The 17,489-nt window shown below is 49.4% G+C and overlaps 1 protein-coding gene across 9 annotated transcripts; it reads left to right on the top strand.

Moving 5' to 3' along the window:
* Positions 1 to 49: 49 nt before the first annotated feature.
* On the top strand, positions 50 to 17,236 carry C9H19orf38 (chromosome 9 C19orf38 homolog). 9 transcript variants are annotated; one of them, XM_044948159.2, is made up of 9 exons: positions 179 to 575; positions 1,790 to 3,958; positions 6,668 to 6,768; positions 8,069 to 8,377; positions 10,553 to 10,645; positions 11,403 to 11,430; positions 12,408 to 12,445; positions 13,663 to 13,697; positions 16,626 to 17,236. In XM_044948159.2, the coding sequence occupies exons 3-9, from the start codon at positions 6,738 to 6,740 to the stop codon at positions 16,767 to 16,769; spliced, it is 678 nt and encodes a 225-aa protein (XP_044804094.1). In that variant the 5' UTR covers positions 179 to 575; positions 1,790 to 3,958; positions 6,668 to 6,737; the 3' UTR covers positions 16,770 to 17,236. The 9 variants fall into 9 exon arrangements, with proteins under 9 accessions (XP_044804096.1, XP_044804094.1, XP_025149288.1 ...); XM_025293503.3 differs by adding an exon at positions 4,102 to 5,380 and having other exon boundaries at positions 179 to 3,958; XM_044948161.1 differs by lacking the exons at positions 179 to 575; positions 1,790 to 3,958 and adding an exon at positions 50 to 172.
* Positions 17,237 to 17,489: the final 253 nt, after the last annotated feature.

Genomic DNA, 17,489 nt, shown 5'->3' with positions numbered 1-17,489 from the left:
CAAAAGTTAAGACAACTGTGGTGGAGGCAGCTAGGTCCTGCGGTTTTCCCAAAGTACCCCGCGCGCGACTACTGTTGTTCGAATCCGTCTGGGTGTAGTGTGTCGAAAATAGAAGCAGGGCGTGTGCCTGCACGCGACCCGTAGGACTCGTGTATAAAAAAGCTCAGCTAGGGTGGGTGGAGACTTCTATTAACTTGGGTTCTTGCCGGTCCATGGTCCTTGAGCTTGGCCTCAGGTCCGATGCCTAATCTTTCATTCCTTGGCGCCTTAGAACCGTCGCTTTATCAGTCTCCTTGTTTCTAAATCGGAGGTGATGATAATTGAGATGAGGCCTGGCCCATAGTGAGCTCCCTGCATTTTTTACATATTGTTTGCTCGGGAGCCTGGCCTCACCCTGCTCGCGAAGGGTATCCAACTCGACAGCCCAGGTGCTTAGCGTCAGCAGAGAAAAGCAGAGTGTGGGCTTTCAAGGCAGATTGCCTAGTTCAAACCATGCCCCATGCTTTACTTGAGGCATCACACTGCTGGGCCTCAAGGGATGATCTAGTCCTTGACTGGGCTATTGTGAAGATGAAGTAAGATGATGTTTATTTAGTGCTTGGTGCATCCATAGTCCCTCAGTAAACAGTAAATTTATATTCCAGGTTTATCGCCTTGCTTTGGGCCTGCCGCCAATTAATCTCTCATTCTGGTTTAGAGAATTTGGAGGCAACCTAAGCAAACAGATAAGAAAGATGTCATTGGAGAATCGGACTGTGGAGATTCCATCCAAACATAAGAAAAAATGTTCAGATTGGCAGTGTTGAGTTGTTCAAGATAGCCTGAAAGAGGTTGGCAGGCGGTGACAATTACGCTTTGAACGCAGCTGGTGGCTGTCAACTACACATTTGGAGAGCTTGGGGAAGTAACACTTTGTAATGTCAAAGTTTATGTATGGTCATGGTTGGTATTCCTTTTGCAGGAGAAGGGCAGGGGGACACTGCAAGGTATGTGGGTGTTCTTTACTGTTCCAAGTTTTTCTGTCATTCAGAGTTACTACTTGAACATTTGGAAGTAGTTGTGGAGAATGGGTGATAAATTTTTGTTAAGGATTCTTTTTTAAAAAGGGGAAACTCACATTAAAAAGAACCATTTTAAGTAAACAACTCAGTCGCATTTAGTATATTCATAATATTGTGCAACCATTACTTCTACTCACTTCCAAAACTTCATCAGGAAGGAATCCCTGTACCCATCCAGCAATTATTCCTCATTCTTTCCTCACCCCAGTCTGGTGATCAATCTGCCTCCATGGGTTTGCTAATTCTGGATATTTCATGTAAATGGGATGTTTGACCATTAGTGTCTGGCTTGTTTTTCTTAGCATAATGTTTTTAAGGTTTATCATCATATCACTATTTCTTTTTTTACAGCTGAGTAGTATTCCATTCCATCTACTGGATGCTTGGGTTGTTTCCAATTTTGGCTATTGTGAACAGTGTCTCTAGGGACCTGTTTGTATATGTATTTGTTTGAGTATCTGCCTTCAGTTCTCTGGGGGTATATACCTGGGAGTGAAGCTGCTGGGTCATATGGTAATTCTATGCTTAACTGTTTGAAAAACTGCCAAACTTTCCCACAGTAAAGTTGCACAATTTTACATTCCTACCAACCATGTACAAGGGTCCCATCCCAATTTTCCTACATCCTCATCAACATTTGTTATATTCCATTTTAATGTTAGTATATTCCTTCTCATGTATATGAAGTGGTATCTCATAGTAGCTTGTTTGTTTGTTTCCTTTCTGAGGATGAGTCCATTTTATTGAGGGGCATCAAGAGAAGGTCTTAGGACTGGGAGGACAATGAGATCTAACATCCTTCTCCTAGCTGGGATCTCCTCAATTTTACAGTCGCTGAAAGCTCAGTGGCTAGGTAGGTTTGTTTCGTTTTGTTTTGTCATGCCACATGGCTTGCAGGATCTCAGTTCCCTGACCACAGGATCTCAGTTCCCTGAACCCTGGCCACAACAGGGAAAGCCCAGAATCCTAACCACTAGGTCACCAGGGAACTTCTAAAAGCTCATAGTGGTTTTGATTTGCATTTTCTTAATGATACTGAGCATCCTTTCATGTGCTTATTGGTCACTTGTATATCTTCTTTGGAAAAATATCTGTTCATGTCTTTTGTCCATTTAAAACTTGGATGTTGTTATTGTCGAGTTATAATATTCATATATTATGGAATGAAAAAGGAAGAAAGGAAAACAGTGAAAAACCTCTCCTGCTCTTTGCCAAACTCTGCTGGAGCACATCAATACTCCATCTGGGTATTTATAACTCTGCCTTAGCCTTCTCTTCCTATTTGCATCAAGCCTAGAAATTGACCAGAGATGAAAGAGTAAGGTCTTCTTAAGTCTTTCCTGATCATCTGTCCTGCCCTGGGTATGCACACTGCTCTCTAAATTCCCCAGGATATATGGGTGCTTTTGAGTGCCTTAATTACCCAAAGAAACTCACCCCAGCTTTTCCTCCCAGCTTTTGCCATGTATGTTATTGTCCACCATTGTAATCTTGTACAGCAGAGAGCTGTGAGTTGTTCCTTTACCTTACAGTGTTTTCTAGGAATACGTTCTGAGTTAAAGCACACTGAGTCAGTCCCTCAGGTTACCCCCAGACATGTTAGAACACACACACACAATAGTGTGAGAATGAGGGCTGTTCTGCTCCCTCAGAAACTGGGAACCGGGGTCCCATGCTGGGGACACAGGTGGCTATCTTCAGATCCTCCACTGTGCTGGACAAGGAGGTGAGGAAGGGTATGGAAAACACCACAAAGCTTTCCTGCCACGTTCAAGTTGCCTCTTCTTGATTTGCATTTCCTTGGTTGACATAAATGTTTAGCTGTTTTCCCGCGTTCAGATAAAATTGATTCTTACCATTTTTGCTCAATTTGTTGATGTTTTGGATGAGATACAGGCCTATAGAGCTACCAACCCCACCTTTTTCACTGTTGGCCGGGACGAGTGGGTGATTCTTTTTTCCCCTCAATTAAGTAAAATCCTCCCTCTCCCCCAGTATTCAACAACATGTACTGAGTAGACACTATCAATGTCCTGGGAGCTGTCATCTCAGTGCTGCTCCACTAAATGATTTCAGTTTCTCAGAGGTGCTCAGAAGTCAATGCTAGGTGGGTAGGTAAGGTGACTTATTTCACCTAGGTGGAGTTGGGGAGAGCTTCCCCAAGGAGGTGGCATTGAATTTCAGATTTGAAGTAGTAGGGAGAAGACGAAAGCAGAAAAAAACAGTTCTCTGACATCAAAGGCACTCAGAGAGTTCAAGGGGCAGAAAGGGGATGAAGGTGGGGTGGGTGGCAGGAGTAGCCAGAGAAGAGATGGGAATCTTGGGCAGACCAGCCCCTCATACAAGGCCCCTCTTTCCTATGTAATGTTGGCCCAGAATCTTAGCCAGGGGTTCTTATGACCATGGGGAGTTGGCCAACTGGCTTCTGGAGGTCAGGGATTCCCCTGAAATTATAATCAAAAGATTACAAGAGCGTGTGCTGGGCAGTGTGTTTTGTTTTCCCCACCAGAACCGTTCTCCACCATACTCTGTACTGCTTCACAGCGGGGGTGGAGGGGCGAGGGGGCTGATACCTCCATCCCGGATCAATGTGGCTGCCTTTTCCTCTGCTTTCCAGTTGAGTTTGGCCCTGGTAGGATATCTAAAGGCTTCAGGAAAGGAAGGTCTAGGTATCTATCCCCTGGTTCCTATCTTTTTTGTCTGCATCTTTCAACAAAAGCCCGTAACTCTAGCTCTCTCCAAGTTCCAGGACCACTCCCCCTCCAGCAACTTCAGGCCTGGCTGCTAACAGTGACCATAGGAAGTCACCGTCCCTCATTGCTCCCCTTTCACCCTGTTCGTGACTCCTCAGTTCTGTCTCTTAAAGGCATGATCTGTGTGACAGCTGACCAATACAGGTATGTGTATCTATGTTACTGAATTCAAAATTCCAGGTTATAGATCCCTGCATCACATTAGATGCTCCCAGGACGAAGTCTTCACTTACATCCAAGACCCTAGCCCCTCTACCTACAATGCCGTCCTTCCCTCTCCTTCTCAGGCTTTCGGAGTCAGATGTCACCTCCTCCCAGAAGCCTTCCTTGAACTTCCTGAAGCTAAGTGAAGAACCTTCCTCAGTGACAACTCCAACATAGCACGTCACCAAAAGGACTGTCACTGTCTGCTTGTCTGACTCACTGAACTCTGAGCTCCCAAGTGCAGGAGCTGTTTCATTCATCATGGCACCCCTGGTACCCAGCATGGTTCTGAGCCCTGGTGACACTCAGTAATCAGCTGGTGGCATAAATAAACCAAGTATCTCTCCCAACTCTTGTCTCATACACACCCAGAAAAGAGCCACAAAAATAGACTGAGGGAATGTGTTGGCTTTCAAGTCAGACAAGCCCAAAATATTTATTGTTCACTGTGTGCCAAGCACTGATGTAGGCATTGGGAAACTGCAAGAGATACCACAGGCTCTGTCTCTGTACTCTGGAGGAAGATATCTGGATGAATTCAGTAAGCTCAATCATGTTCTATGAACCATGCTGACCAAATCCAGTTGATATTTACAGAATATTACACCAAGCAACTGCAAAGTGCATTTTCATTTTGAGTGCACATTGTATGCAGATATATACTGGGCCACTGAAAAAAGTATCGGACTTCCCTGGTGGTACAGTGGATAAGAATCTGTCAATGCAGGGGACACCAGTTCAATTCCTGGTTTGGGAAGATTCCACATGCCTGTACAACTAAGCCCGTGTGCCACAAGTACTGAGCCAGTGCTCTGGAGTCTGCGAGCCACAACTAGTGAAGCACACGCACCTAGATCCCATGCTCTGCAACAAGAGAAGCCACCACAGTGAGAAGCCCTCTCACTGCAACCAAGAGTAGCCCCCCGATCGCCACAGCTAGAGGAAGCTGGCAAGCAGCAACAAAAACAGCGCAACCAAAAATAAATAAAGAAGTTAGGAAAAGAAGTGCCAGTTAAGCATATGGTAACTGGAAGAAAGAATAAAATAAAGATAAGACCACGAAGCAATGAAATAGAAAACTGAAAATAAGGGAAAACAACAAAGTCAAAAGTTGGTACTTGGAAAAAGATTAAAAAACTGAATAACCCCCAGTGAGACTAATCAAGGAAAAAAAAAAAGAGAAATAAAGCACAAATTACTATTATTAGGGATCAAAGAGGAGACATCACTACAAACCCTACAGACATTAAAAAGCAAACAAGGAAATTTAAACAGGTTTATAGCGATGAGTTTGATATCGTAGATGACATGGACAAACATGAAAATACACGCATGCTAGTTGCAATCAAAGAAAATTACAAGGTACTACCCTGGAATTGAGAAAGGGGATTTTTCTAAGCTCAGAGGAATCTGGGAAGATTTCCTAAAAAATTAGCATTTGAACTTGAGACATGGACTTCCCTGGTGGTCCAGAGGTTAAGAAAGTGCCTGCCAATACAAGGAGCACGGGTTCAATCCCTGGTCTGGGAAGATCCCAAATGCCGCAGAGCAATTAAGCCCGTGCACCACAACTACGGAAGCCTGAATGCCCTAGAACCTGTGCTCCACAAGACAAACCCCCATAGGAAGAAGCTTGCACACCAGAACTAGAGAGTAGCTCTCACTCGCTGCGATTAGAGAAAGCCTGTGCAGCAACAAAGACCCAGCACAGCCAAAAAAAAACCTCTAAGACCTGAAGGAGAAGTGGGATTAGATCAGGTTGACAGAATTGTGTTCCATGCAGGGATGATGGCATACATGCAAAGGTCCTGAGGTTGAAATCAGCTTTGTGTATCTAAAGAAAAAAGTCCACTCTAATGATCCTTTTTAATGTTGGCAACTACACACTTGCATCCTTCCTGGGTGTAAACTTCTAGGTGGGCCTGGTAGACTTGACCAGAAATGTTTAGAAACCAAGGTTGGTAAGACAGGCGTTTGGAAATTTCCTGGCTATCAATAGGAGGCAATTTATGCTGCAAACAATGTCATTTCTTCCATTCTGGAGCTGATGTTTGCTTTCACCTGACTGGTGAAGCTCCTGAGACACAGGAGCTTGTGTGGCCTCACCCTATGAACACTCACACTCCACGAACTGATACACTTTGTCTCATAAATTCTTTGGAGCTAGTGTCTGCTACTCTTAGCCCTATTCTTCCAGGCGGCAAGCGGAGGACTTGCCAGGAAGGCCAGGAAGGACTGTCCCTTGCCTGAGGTCACAGAGGCCAAGCCCTAATCATCATGCCCTACCAACTTCCACCCTACACGTTTCAACTTCTGGGCACATGTTGGGCCACCTTTTGTGACTTGGGCCTGGGTTTCCCATACAACCCACGTTCCCTGCACTTCCTCATGCCCAGTTAGGAAAAAATAAACACACACACACACACACACACATACTGGACTATCTCATCCACCTTTTCCTCCCATCTGCCGAACCTGGGCCCCCAAGGAGCAGTGAGGTGCCAGGCTCTGGTGTGCGTCTGTGGAAGAGGTGGGGAGGGGAGAGAGTCCCTTTCGGTGCCCAGTGTGTGTGTGTGCAATTTCCTGCCAGTGAGGAAACACTCAGCTCAAATCAGCCCTGGTTCTCCTTTCCCTGCTCTGGCCTCACAGGAGGAGCTGGCAGCGAGCCGTGGGCCACCCTAGCCTCCGCCAGATTTCCTGACCAAACGCGGGAGGAGAGATGCCCTGGATTGTCCTGCTGTTTGCAGCCGGTGAGCTGATGCCCCTGCGCCACCCCTCACCCTGTTCCGCTCCCTCCATCCACCACCTTGTCTCTGCTGGGGGGCGGCGGGGAGGGGTGCATGCACACAGAGCAGGAGCTGGAGAGGCTGAGCCCTGACAGATTTGCCCCAGAGCCTTGGAAAAGGTGCTGGGGGGCATGCGGAGCATGGACATCTCTTGTGGGGTCTCAGTACCCCCCACATCACAGGTATTAGAAATGCCACCCCACTGGAGACAGCAGTGCCCACACCCCATGACTCAGCCCTGCTTGGCCTCTGCAGGTTTCTACCCCCGGGACTGGGGCAGCAGGAGGATCTACTGGTTGGTCGGAGAGGGTGAGAGGAAAGCTGGATAAGGAAAGGCTTGTGTCGACCTCACCTGAGCCAGACACTCCACGCAGGAACCTGGGGCCACTGGGGAGACACTGGTCCCTCCTGCAGGAAGCCGTGCCCTGAAATCGTATCCCTCATCACAGCCTGGGAAACAAGACAGAATCACTCTGCCCTCCCCTTCTCCCCTTGATCACCCCCACCTCCTGCCACCCAGACTCCTTGAGCACTCCACACCCCTTCCAGCCTCCAGCCTTTGCCTGAGATGGTCCCTCTGCCTAGAATGCTCGCTCCCAGCTCTTCCGTGCTGTGTCTTCAGGGAAGCCCTCTCTGGCTACCCCATCACCCTCGTCTCCTTGAGAATGTCAGCTCCCCAGCAGGCATGTCTTGTCTGTTCATCTGTCTGTCCGTCTGTCTCATCCACTGCTCTGTCCCCAGAGCCTAAACAGGGCCTGGCACATGGTCAGTGCTGTTGATAGAAGTAATACGAGTGTAATTGTGATGCTGTGTAACATCCACGGCTATTATAATAAAATGACTCCAACAACCTGACCTCTCACCATGTGCTGGGCGCTTGATCCTCTCAACATAGCAGTAGGGTAGGGACAACTAGGGGCTTCCCAGGTGGCGCTAGTGGTAAAGAACCTGCCTGCCAATGCAGGAGACACAGGTTCAATCCCTGGGTCAGGAAGATCCCCTTGAGCAGGGCATGGCAACCCACCCCGGTATTCTTGCCTAGAGAACCCCATGGAGAGAGAAGTCTGGCAGGCTATGGTCCATAGGGTCACAAAGAGTCAGACATGACTGAAGCGACAGCATGCACTCACAAGGACAACTAGCCTCCAGTTGTACATAAAAACCAAGGCCCAGAGAGGGGGAGCCATTTGCCCAAGGGTACACAGCCAGGCTGGCCTCTGCTCTAACCACCCACCCACCTAACCTCCCCTATCTTGCTTTGCAGGCTCCTTGGCGATCCCGGCGCCATCCATCATGCTGGTGCCCCCACACCCCAGCAGTAAAGAGGACCCCATCCACATCTCGTGCATGGCCCCCAGGGGTTTCCCAGGGGCGAATTTCACGCTGTACCAAGATGGGGAGGTGGTGGAGCTCCTGAAAGCCCCCAAGGACCAGCTCAGGGTCATCTTCAACCTGAGTGGTGGCAGCAGGGAGGTTCGAGGGGGACCGTTCTGCTGCCAGTATAGCGTGCTCGGTGAGAATAGGCAACCCCAGCTGTCGAACCTCAGCGAGCCTGTGCACGTCTCCTTCCCAGGTAAGTCCCTCCCATCGGCCCTCACTGCCCAGGCTCCATCTTCTCACGGTGGAACCTTTATAGGCGCTCTTCTCTCCACCTGGGAGTCATCACTCTTCCAACTTGCCAGGAGTTTCTTTTCCTCCGTGGATGGAAGAGCCTGGTAGGCCACAATCCACAGGGTCGCAAAGAGTCGGACACGACTGAGAGACTTCACTTTCACTTTCACCACATGCAATGGGTACAGTCATTCTTCCCATTTTCCAGATAAGGAAACTGAGGTACAAGAGCTGAAGAGGCTGGCGCAGGTCACTCAGCCAGCAGAGCTGGAGTTCCACCGGCCTCTGAAGTCCAGACATTAGCAGCACCTTTCCTTACTGGCCACAGTATTTATGAGCACCTGCTATGCACCAGGCACTGCCCTTGGCATTGCAGGCTCAGCAGTGAATGAAACAGAAGTCCCTGCCCTCTTGCACATTACGAGGGGGTGGCAATGGACATCAGATGATAAATAAGGAGTTTTGTAAATATTCAGCCAGCTAGTAGGGGACAAGGGAAGTAACAGGAATGAAATACAGCCTGGTGAAGGGCATCTTTTTTTTTTTTTGGGTTGTGCCACGTGGCTTGCAGGATCTTAATTCCCCTACCAGATAGGGAACCCAGACCCTAGCAGTGAAAGTGCTAGAGTCCTAACCACTGGACCACCAGGGAATTCTCAAGGGTGTCATTTTAAACAGAGAGGAGAGTGATCAGGGAAGGTCGTTCTGAGGAGGTGATGTTTGAGCCTGAAGGATGAGGAGCCAGCCACATGGCTGTCTGGGGCAGGAGGGTTGCCGGCAGAGGAAGCTGGCTGTGCAAAGGCCCTGAGGCTGGAGCGTGCCTGGTGTGTTTGAGGGGCGTGGAGGTGCCCCATATGACTGAAGCATAGCAAGCAAGGGGAAAGTGGCAGGGAGCTGAGAGCAGGGGGAGGCAAGGAGGATCATGCAGGGCCTTTGCTGCAGCAACGACTTGGGCTTTTTGTCTGACTGTGACTGAAGCCCTGGGAGTGAAGATGTCTTCCTTTGGTCTTTCCAGGAGTGGGGGCTGGGCCTGGTCTTTGGATCAAGGAACAGGAGGGAGGGGAGGGAGGGAGGGAGGAGCCTCGGGGTAGACTCCCTGCGTAACCAACAGTCAGAACTTTCCTGCTGCAGAGAGAAGGTTGTAGCCAGCAGAGGCCCACAGGTTGTGATGACAGAACACTCTGTGTCCTTCCCTGGCCTCAAGTTCCACTATCAAAGGCCCCCTTCTCTCACCTTGGTCCTGTGGTCTCAGAGTAGGGCAGTAACAGCTCTCCTGCCCCAGATGAAAGAATGAACAAGGGCTAACACTGAGAATACCCAAGTGAGCACCTCTCCTCCCCTGCTGGCTAGTTCCTGACCTGTACTAGGGTCCGGGCATCTCCTCCTGGCTCCCCTGAGAGATTCCTTGCCTCTCTCCAGGGAGGGGTAGCCAGATCTCTTGCAGAGACATGAACTCTGGAGCCGGGGATTCATGCTTCTGTGGGTACCTCTGTGTGGGCCTCAGAGTCCACCATGTGGCTGGGGATGGGTGTCGTCTGACCCCGTTACCCAGCCAGCAAGACTCTTCAGACCACAAGTAACTGAAAACTGGACTCAAATTGGCTTCAGCAACAAAAGGGGATTTGTTGGTTTACTGAACTGAAATTTGTTCATGGCACTGATTTCCATCATGGCTGGATCCAGGTGCTCAACGGTGTCAGGAATCATGTGCCACTTCTCAGCTCTGCTTTCTTCTGTGTCTTATTCTTAAGCAGGCTCTCCCTCTCATGATGTCAGAATTGTATACCTTGGAGCTCCAGATGTATATCCTACCGGCTTTGCAATGCTGGCCTGAGGAATAAGCCTCTCTTCCCAGTAATCTAGCAAAGTCCAGAAATTAGTTTCATTGGCTCAACTTGGGCAACATGCCACTCCCTGAACCAATTAGGTTAGCCAGGGGTAGGGAATATGCTATTTGGACAGACAGAGTTGCTAGATCCCCAAGGTCTAGCTATACCTAAACCAAATGTTTCTGGGGTAGAAGGGGAGGGCTGGCTCTCTAAAGGTAGCCCAGATGTATGCCAGGAGTCCCACTTTCTTCCTGCACCCCCACAATTCCATGGCCTACCCAATCTCTTTTTTCCCCATCTTCCTCTAGTGCCCACCTGGATCCTGGCACTCTCCTTGAGCCTGGCTGGAGCCGCTCTCCTCCTCGCTGGACTGGTGATCATTGCCCTGATCATCAGGAAAGGTAACCGCAGGCAGAGAAAGCGTGGCTCACCGGAACTTGCAAATCCACTAAAATCCACTCCAACTCACATCCATTTTTAGGAGCACAGAGGCACACAATTGGGAGTTCTTACTCTAAAAACTTAGCATTGAAGAACCTTTCAGAATTTCAATGGTGGTGGTGGGCAGGGGAAATTCATATATATATATATATATATGGTAAAATATACATGATGTAAAATTTGCCATTTAACTCTTTTTTTAATTTATTTTTTATTATTTATTTTTAAAATATTTTTGGCCATGCCATGGGGCTCGTGGGATCTTAGTTCCCCAACCAGGGGTCAAACCTGAGCACCTGGCAATGAAAGTGAACTGCTGGGGAATTCCTTTTTTTTTAAAGGTTTAGTTTTTAAATTTTAACTTCTACTGCTCTACAACCATCACCACCATCCATCTCTTCATCTTCCTAAACTGTAACTCTGTCCCCATAAATACCAACCCCTGTTCCCCCTCCCCCAGCCTCTGGCACCCACTGAAATCAGTATTTAAAAATAATCCTTTTACATTTTTGTACCTTGCTTGAAGTTTTTACCAACATACATTACTCATGTAATTGGGAGGGAAAAGTGTCTTCAGTAACTCCCCTGTTGAGAGGGAAATTTGCCAGGGGAGAAGGCAAGGCTGGGTGGCAAATGTACAAGACTCCTTGTTGGTTTCTTAGCTTTTTGTAACCACAACCAAAATCTAACAAATGCTTTTTGTTTGTTTGTTCCCAGTTAAAGTAAAAAACTTGAACAAGAGACGGTGAGAACATCCCTGGAGACCCTCAGAGGGTAGTTTTTTGGGGAAAAAGGCAAACTCCTGTCCCAAGGCAGGAGTTTCTGATGGGCATTGAAGAGCTGGCCGGGTTCTAGGGGCAGATGGGTACTTACAGGGCTCCATCTCAAAGAGCACCCTCTGGTCAATGGGCGGGTTAATAAAAATAGGTGCTACTATGGCACCCCACTCCAGTGCTCTTGCCTGGAAAATCCCATGGGCAGAGGAGCCTGGTGGGCTGCAGTCCATGGGGTCGCTGAGTCGGGCACGACTGAGCGACTTCACTTTCACTTTTCACTTTCATGCATTGGAGAAGGAAATGGCAACCCACTCCAGTGTTCTTGCCTGGAGAATCCCAGGGACGGGGGAGCCTGGTGGGCTGCCGTCTATGGGGTTGCACAGAGTCAGACACTACTGAAATGACTTAGCAGCAGCAGCAGCATGAAGCGCTTAAGGTGTGCTCCGCACTGTACTCCATGCTGTGCTGGGCACTCTGGACCTTGAGTTCACATTATCCTCGCATCAGCCCTGGAAGTAGGCTCTATGAATGACCCCTTTTAACAGATGAGGAGACTGAACCTTCCTCGCATTCTTTTATTGCCAGTTGCCAAAATTTGTTGGGTAATCATTCTAGAAACCCATAGTGAGGGGGAGGCGGGTGGGGTGCCCTCGCGTTGTGCAGCCCCCATTGTGTAGCCTGTAGACAGTGGCCCTGGTTCTTGGGCATCAGAATATATACTGGCCCCAGCCTCGGTTTCTCCTCTCGGAGAGAGGGGCAAACACCTTGCTGCCTGGTGGCAGAGTAGCCCCAGTGGGGCTCCTGCAAGATATTTCCATCTGAGGGGTTTCGGTGTGGGCGAGGGAGGAGGTGGGTGGGGAGGAAGGATCAAGTTTGGGGCCAGGGCTACCCGGAAGGAGCCTCCTGCCTAAGACAAGTCATCACTTTCTCCCGAATCCCTCTGCAGAGAGCGAGAATCCTGCTGGGTTAACATCGCCACCACAGGTCTGTGCCTCCGTGTTCCTGTCCCTTGCCTGGGCAGAGTCACTGCCTCAAAATGCCATCAGGTCTCACTAGTTGCTGCTGAACCCCATCTACAGCTGTTCACTTCCCTTAGAATCCAGAACACATGCTCCTCCTCTTTCCCTTCCTCCTCCCCCCTCCTTTTCCTCCCAGTTTTCACCTCTCTCTCTTTTTCCTTTTTGGTGCGAACAGCTTTCACCTCTTACCTTTCCCTGCCCTATCCTCAAGCTGTTCACTCATCCCGCCCTCTGCCTAGAATATTTTTCCTCCCTGTGTGGTCTCCATCTAAAGGTCACCTCCTCTAGGAAGCCTTCCCTGACTCCCTAGGCAGGATCTATTCTTTCTACTTACATTCCCCCAGCACCCTGTCATACTTCTTAGCTCTCAGTAGACACACAACTGAGTAATCATTGCATGCTTGGGTGTATGATACTCACCGCCAGTACTGGACCATCAGCTCCAAGAGGGTGGGGAGTTGAAACTGTCTTGTCCACCACGGGGGCACCCAACTTTCCCAGTGCCTAGCAGTCCTTAATGGAGCCCCACTTGTGGTCCAGAACATGCTGTTCTGCTGGCTTCCACCAGGGGGGCAGAGAGAGAGACTGCCTGTGAGGTGTGATACCCAGGAAGGGGCCCTACGCAGAGAAAACTCCACTCTCTGTACCTCTTTCAGTTTCCCGTATTCATTGAGCATCTACTATGTGCTAAAGCCTGAGGGCTCCTGAGATAACCAAGACAGAGGTGATTTCTGTCCACAAGCCTACACTCCAGTGGGGAAACAGCCCATGACAAGCTGGACACTGTCTGGGCTGGGAGGGTGGTCCCCAGAGGAAGTGGTGTTTAAATCAGAGAACTACAGGGGGGAACAGGGAGTAGCTGGGTGAAGGGTGGGCAATTAGTGGGAGAGCCCAGGATAGGGGGAGAAAGCAGGAGCTGAGACGAGGCACCCATTTTCTGGAGGGCAGCCAGAGGTCACCTAGGGAGAGCTCTGAGCAGAAGAGGGACACAGTTCAATTTGCAGCTCTTCACCCTGCAGAAGGGCTAGTGGGCGGACAAAGAGATTGCTGGGTGATGGACTCCATGCCCTTCCTTAGGGTGGATTTAGGGCCTGTGGGCTTGTGGGGAGGGCCTGGGAAGTGGGGGGTGAGCAAGAAATCTGAACTGGCCCTCACCCTGGTCTTCCTCTCTTTCTGTTCCAGACATGTCCTTCGACAATTCCCTCTTTACCATCATGGTAAGTCATCCCGTTTCTTGTATCCAGTTTTCTGCTTCCTGTTCTGACCATAGGAAGATGGGGGCTACCAGGGGGGCTGGGCTGACCTGTTGTTTCTGGACTTCTAGGGCCTGGGAAAAGCCCAGAATCACTAAGCGGGGCTTGTTTTTGAGCTGAGAGTTGGTTCTGGAAAATTCCAGGGGATTGGAGGTAGCCACGCTGTCCAGGGCTTTGTGGAGCAGTGGGCAGGCCCCTGGTTGTCAGCACGGCCTCTGCACTCAAAATGGTAACAAAAGATGACCTGGGGGCTTCTCTGGAGTCACAGAGCCTTATGACAGTCTGGTATAAAGAAGACCACTTTCATGTTCAGTTTCAAGAATTTCAGCTTAGTTGTCCAGACATGTATTCCCTTTTGCGGGAAGAAGGTCTCAACCTTCATACCCACCCCTGCTCCTCACCTCCTGTTTAGTAAGGCATTGCTCTCCCAGATCACATAGCATCCTGGCTAGAATTTGAAACCTGGTCTATGGATCTCCTCTGCACAGCTGCATTTTATGGTGGCCTTGGGGTAATTATTATTCAGTAAATTAGAGATATCTGACCCGTGGATACCATGGATGAAGACAGTTGTCCAGCTAGGGGAATACCCTGGCTGTCCAGTGGTTAGGACTTTGCACTTCCGCTTCAGGGGCCACGAGTTCTATCCTTGGTTAGGAAACAAGATCCTGCAAGCTGCCGTGTGGCCAAACACAGAAACAAAAAAATGTCCGGCTAGCTTCTCTCCATGCAGAGATGGGTACAGGTCTGGGGTGCAGGTGGTCCCACTTGAGGTGGCCTCAGGAGTCCTATTTGTATAAATGGATGCTTTGGGACCGTAGTGAGGGAGCTGGGGGTGGAGTCAGTTGGCTTGGGGTGCCACTGTAGGAAGTAGGGGTGGGTGGAGGATTGGATGGGTTTGACATAGCCTTCCTGGGCATCTGGATAAGAACAAGATAAGACCCTTCATCTCCTGAGCTTCTTAAATCCACAGGGGGAGACAGACGATAGCACATTGGGTAGGGGGTGCCCAGGAAGCTAACACATTCAGATGGGAGGTGTGGGAGGTCTAGGAGATAAGTGACAAGCAGGAGATAGCGGTGGAGGATTGATCCAGGCTCAGGGCATGTTCTCCACACGGCCCAGTAGAACTGGTGCATAGGAGTGAGGAGTGGAGGGGGTTCCTGTGCAGAACTTTGACTTTTATCCCAAGTGACGTGAGAGCCCTGGAAGGTTTGGAGCAGAGAGATGTGACCTACTCTACGTGCCCACGGGCGCCCTCTGGTGGCTTCAGCGAGCACAAGCTGTGGGGGCCGTGGGATGACAAGAGCCTGGGGACCAGGCGCAGACAGCTCAGATGGTTCAGGCGCCAGACGTAGTGGGTAGTTTGGTCCAGCGTGCTGGCAGCGGAGGTGGAAGGCGCGAACAGATGCAGGTCAGATTCAGAGGATGGGAAACACGGCACTGATTTCAGAGTAGATGAGTGGGCGGAGGGAGAAGGAGCTGTGGCGGAGTCCTTGAGAGACAAGAGAGGGGCCACCTCACCCAGTGATGCTCCAGAGCAGATGGAGACTGGCCTCAGTCACTGGTATACAGATGGTGGGAGGAAGGCGCTTGGCACCGACCTGTCCAGCCCTCTGAGGTCTCAGTTCAGGGAACAAGCTGTTGAGAAAAACCTGGAGGGTAGGGCATGTTCTAAAACCCTCCCTGAGAAGCCACACTGCTCAAGGCACTAGCCTGGTGATTTCTGCTTCCCTCTCCCCACTTTTAAAAGGCATTTAAAACGAAACGATGGGAAGAGAGGAAAAAAAAAACAAGGAAAAAATAACATTTCTCAGTATCCTAGTCCTGGAGACTTTAAATACAAACGTATATGGATTATGAAATGCATCCAAATGTAAAAATTATCTATAATCTATATTCATAAAGTTCTCTTCTATTTCTTAATCCCTCTGCACCCACTGGTCTCCACTCTGCACACACATATGCAGGTAAACGACCATTAGGAACTTCTTGCACATATGAGCGAGCAAAGGCAAAAATAGCAAGTCTGTATCCTCACTCTTTTTAACACAAATGACAGCATGCTAACCACACTGTTATGCATGGATGGCTCTTTTCTTTAACAGTAAGTTCTAGTGATCTTTTCTAGTTTTTTTTTTTTAATCATTGTAAAAACAAATGAAATTTACCATTTTAGTCATTTTTAAGTGTACAGTTCTGTGGCATTAAGTATATTCCTATTGTTGTACGACTGTTATCATCATCATCCTCAGAACTGTATCTTGGAAAACAAACCCTGTCAAGGAGTTCCTTGGTGGTCCAGTGGTTAAGATTCACCATTCTACTGCAGGGGGCCCAGGTTTAATCCCTGGATGGGGAACTAAGATCCCACAAGCTGCAAGGTGCAGCCAAAATAAAACACAACAAACTTCTTTGCCTATTAAACAACTCCCCCACCTCAGACCCTGGCACTCACCATTCTGCCTTCTGTCACTTTGGTGGATTTGCCTCTTCTGGATTTTTATAGAGAAATGATGCCATACAGTGTTCATCTTTATGAGTCATAGCCACCCCAGGATGAAGGGTACTGCCACTCTCCCCCACTGTACAAAAGGGGGAACTGAGACATAAAGAGGTCCATCACACCACTAGGAAGAGGTGTAGCTGGGATTTGAACCCAGGCTGTCTGGTTCCCTTTTCAGTAGACAGCAAGACAGGACAGAGGGCAGGATCAGGGGCCTGCAACTGTGTTTGTGTGCAGATGTGTCTGTGTGTGTGTGTGTGTGTGTGTAGTAGGAGGGGGCAGTGAGGTGAGACCTGATGGACTGTGGGAGTCTCAGCCTCAGAAAATGGGGCAACCCAAGATCCAGAAACCCCAAATCACTTCATTCTCTATTTTTCCCTCTATGGACAAAGAAAATGACTTCAGAAGAAGACGCAGCCAACCTGGATGCTCCTTCAGGCTCCACTGAGACACCTGGACCCCGGAAGAGGCCCACCTCCACGTCATCCTCACCTGAGCCCCCTGAATTCAGCACATTCCGGGCCTGTTAGGGGAGCCCCTCTCTCTGCGTGCCCTCTGTTCAGCCCTCCCCTTGGAGCTGGCCAGGCTGTGTAGGGCCTCAGGTCCCTCCAGCTACTTTGGGGACTTCTGGCTGCTGCTTTCTCAGGGAACTGAACACAAGAGACAAAGGGGATCCCTGGCCTTGTGATCTTCCTCACTGAGAAGCAGAAGTGGGAGAGGGGGCGAAAGCATCGACCTGGAGTCTGGATGGAAAGCAGGAAGCATCTCAGGATTTCCAATTTCTCAACCTACCAGAGGAGAAGGATCCCTTCTGGCCGTTAGCTGGGCTGTTATGAATCTGAGCCTCACACACTCCTCCAGTTTCCTCCTTCCCATCACACCTGATTTGGCCAACCTGACTGGATTTTTGGAGCATAGGGTACACTGGGTGGGGTATATTCTGTGTGCCCTGCTGGCATGCCTAAGTTATTAATTATAATGTTTGAGCTGTTCCCAAGGTCTCTATGGGGTGTAGTCCTTCAAGCCCAGGACCTCTGATGTCTAATCACTGATTCCTAGGGGATGGGGAGAAGTACCCCTCAAGTGCATGCAGTCAGGGTGGTGTCTGGGGAGGGCCATGGGGGTGTCGGGAGAAGAGATCTACGTGAGGCAAGGGGCCTCAAGCTCCTTTGGAAACCCTGAAAGAGAATGGGGCCCTGGAGTAGGGGATTCACTGGCCAGTCATCACTGCGGGAAGGAAGAGTGAATGA

The sequence above is a fragment of the Bubalus bubalis genome, chromosome 9, assembly GCF_019923935.1.
Source record: "Bubalus bubalis isolate 160015118507 breed Murrah chromosome 9, NDDB_SH_1, whole genome shotgun sequence".
Taxonomy (NCBI): domain Eukaryota; kingdom Metazoa; phylum Chordata; class Mammalia; order Artiodactyla; family Bovidae; genus Bubalus; species Bubalus bubalis.
The sequence above is the reverse complement of the archived record's forward strand: the minus strand, read 5'-3'. Positions and strand labels throughout refer to the sequence as shown.

Coding starts and splice junctions, on each gene's coding strand:
- C9H19orf38 (XM_044948161.1), top strand. CDS start 6,738: ATGCCCTGGATTGTCCTGCTGTTTGCAGCCG. Junction 10,646..11,402: donor TGCCCTGATCATCAGGAAAG/GTAACCGCAGGC, acceptor GTTTGTTCCCAG/TTAAAGTAAAAAACTTGAAC. Junction 13,698..16,625: donor ATTCCCTCTTTACCATCATG/GTAAGTCATCCC, acceptor TTCCCTCTATGG/ACAAAGAAAATGACTTCAGA.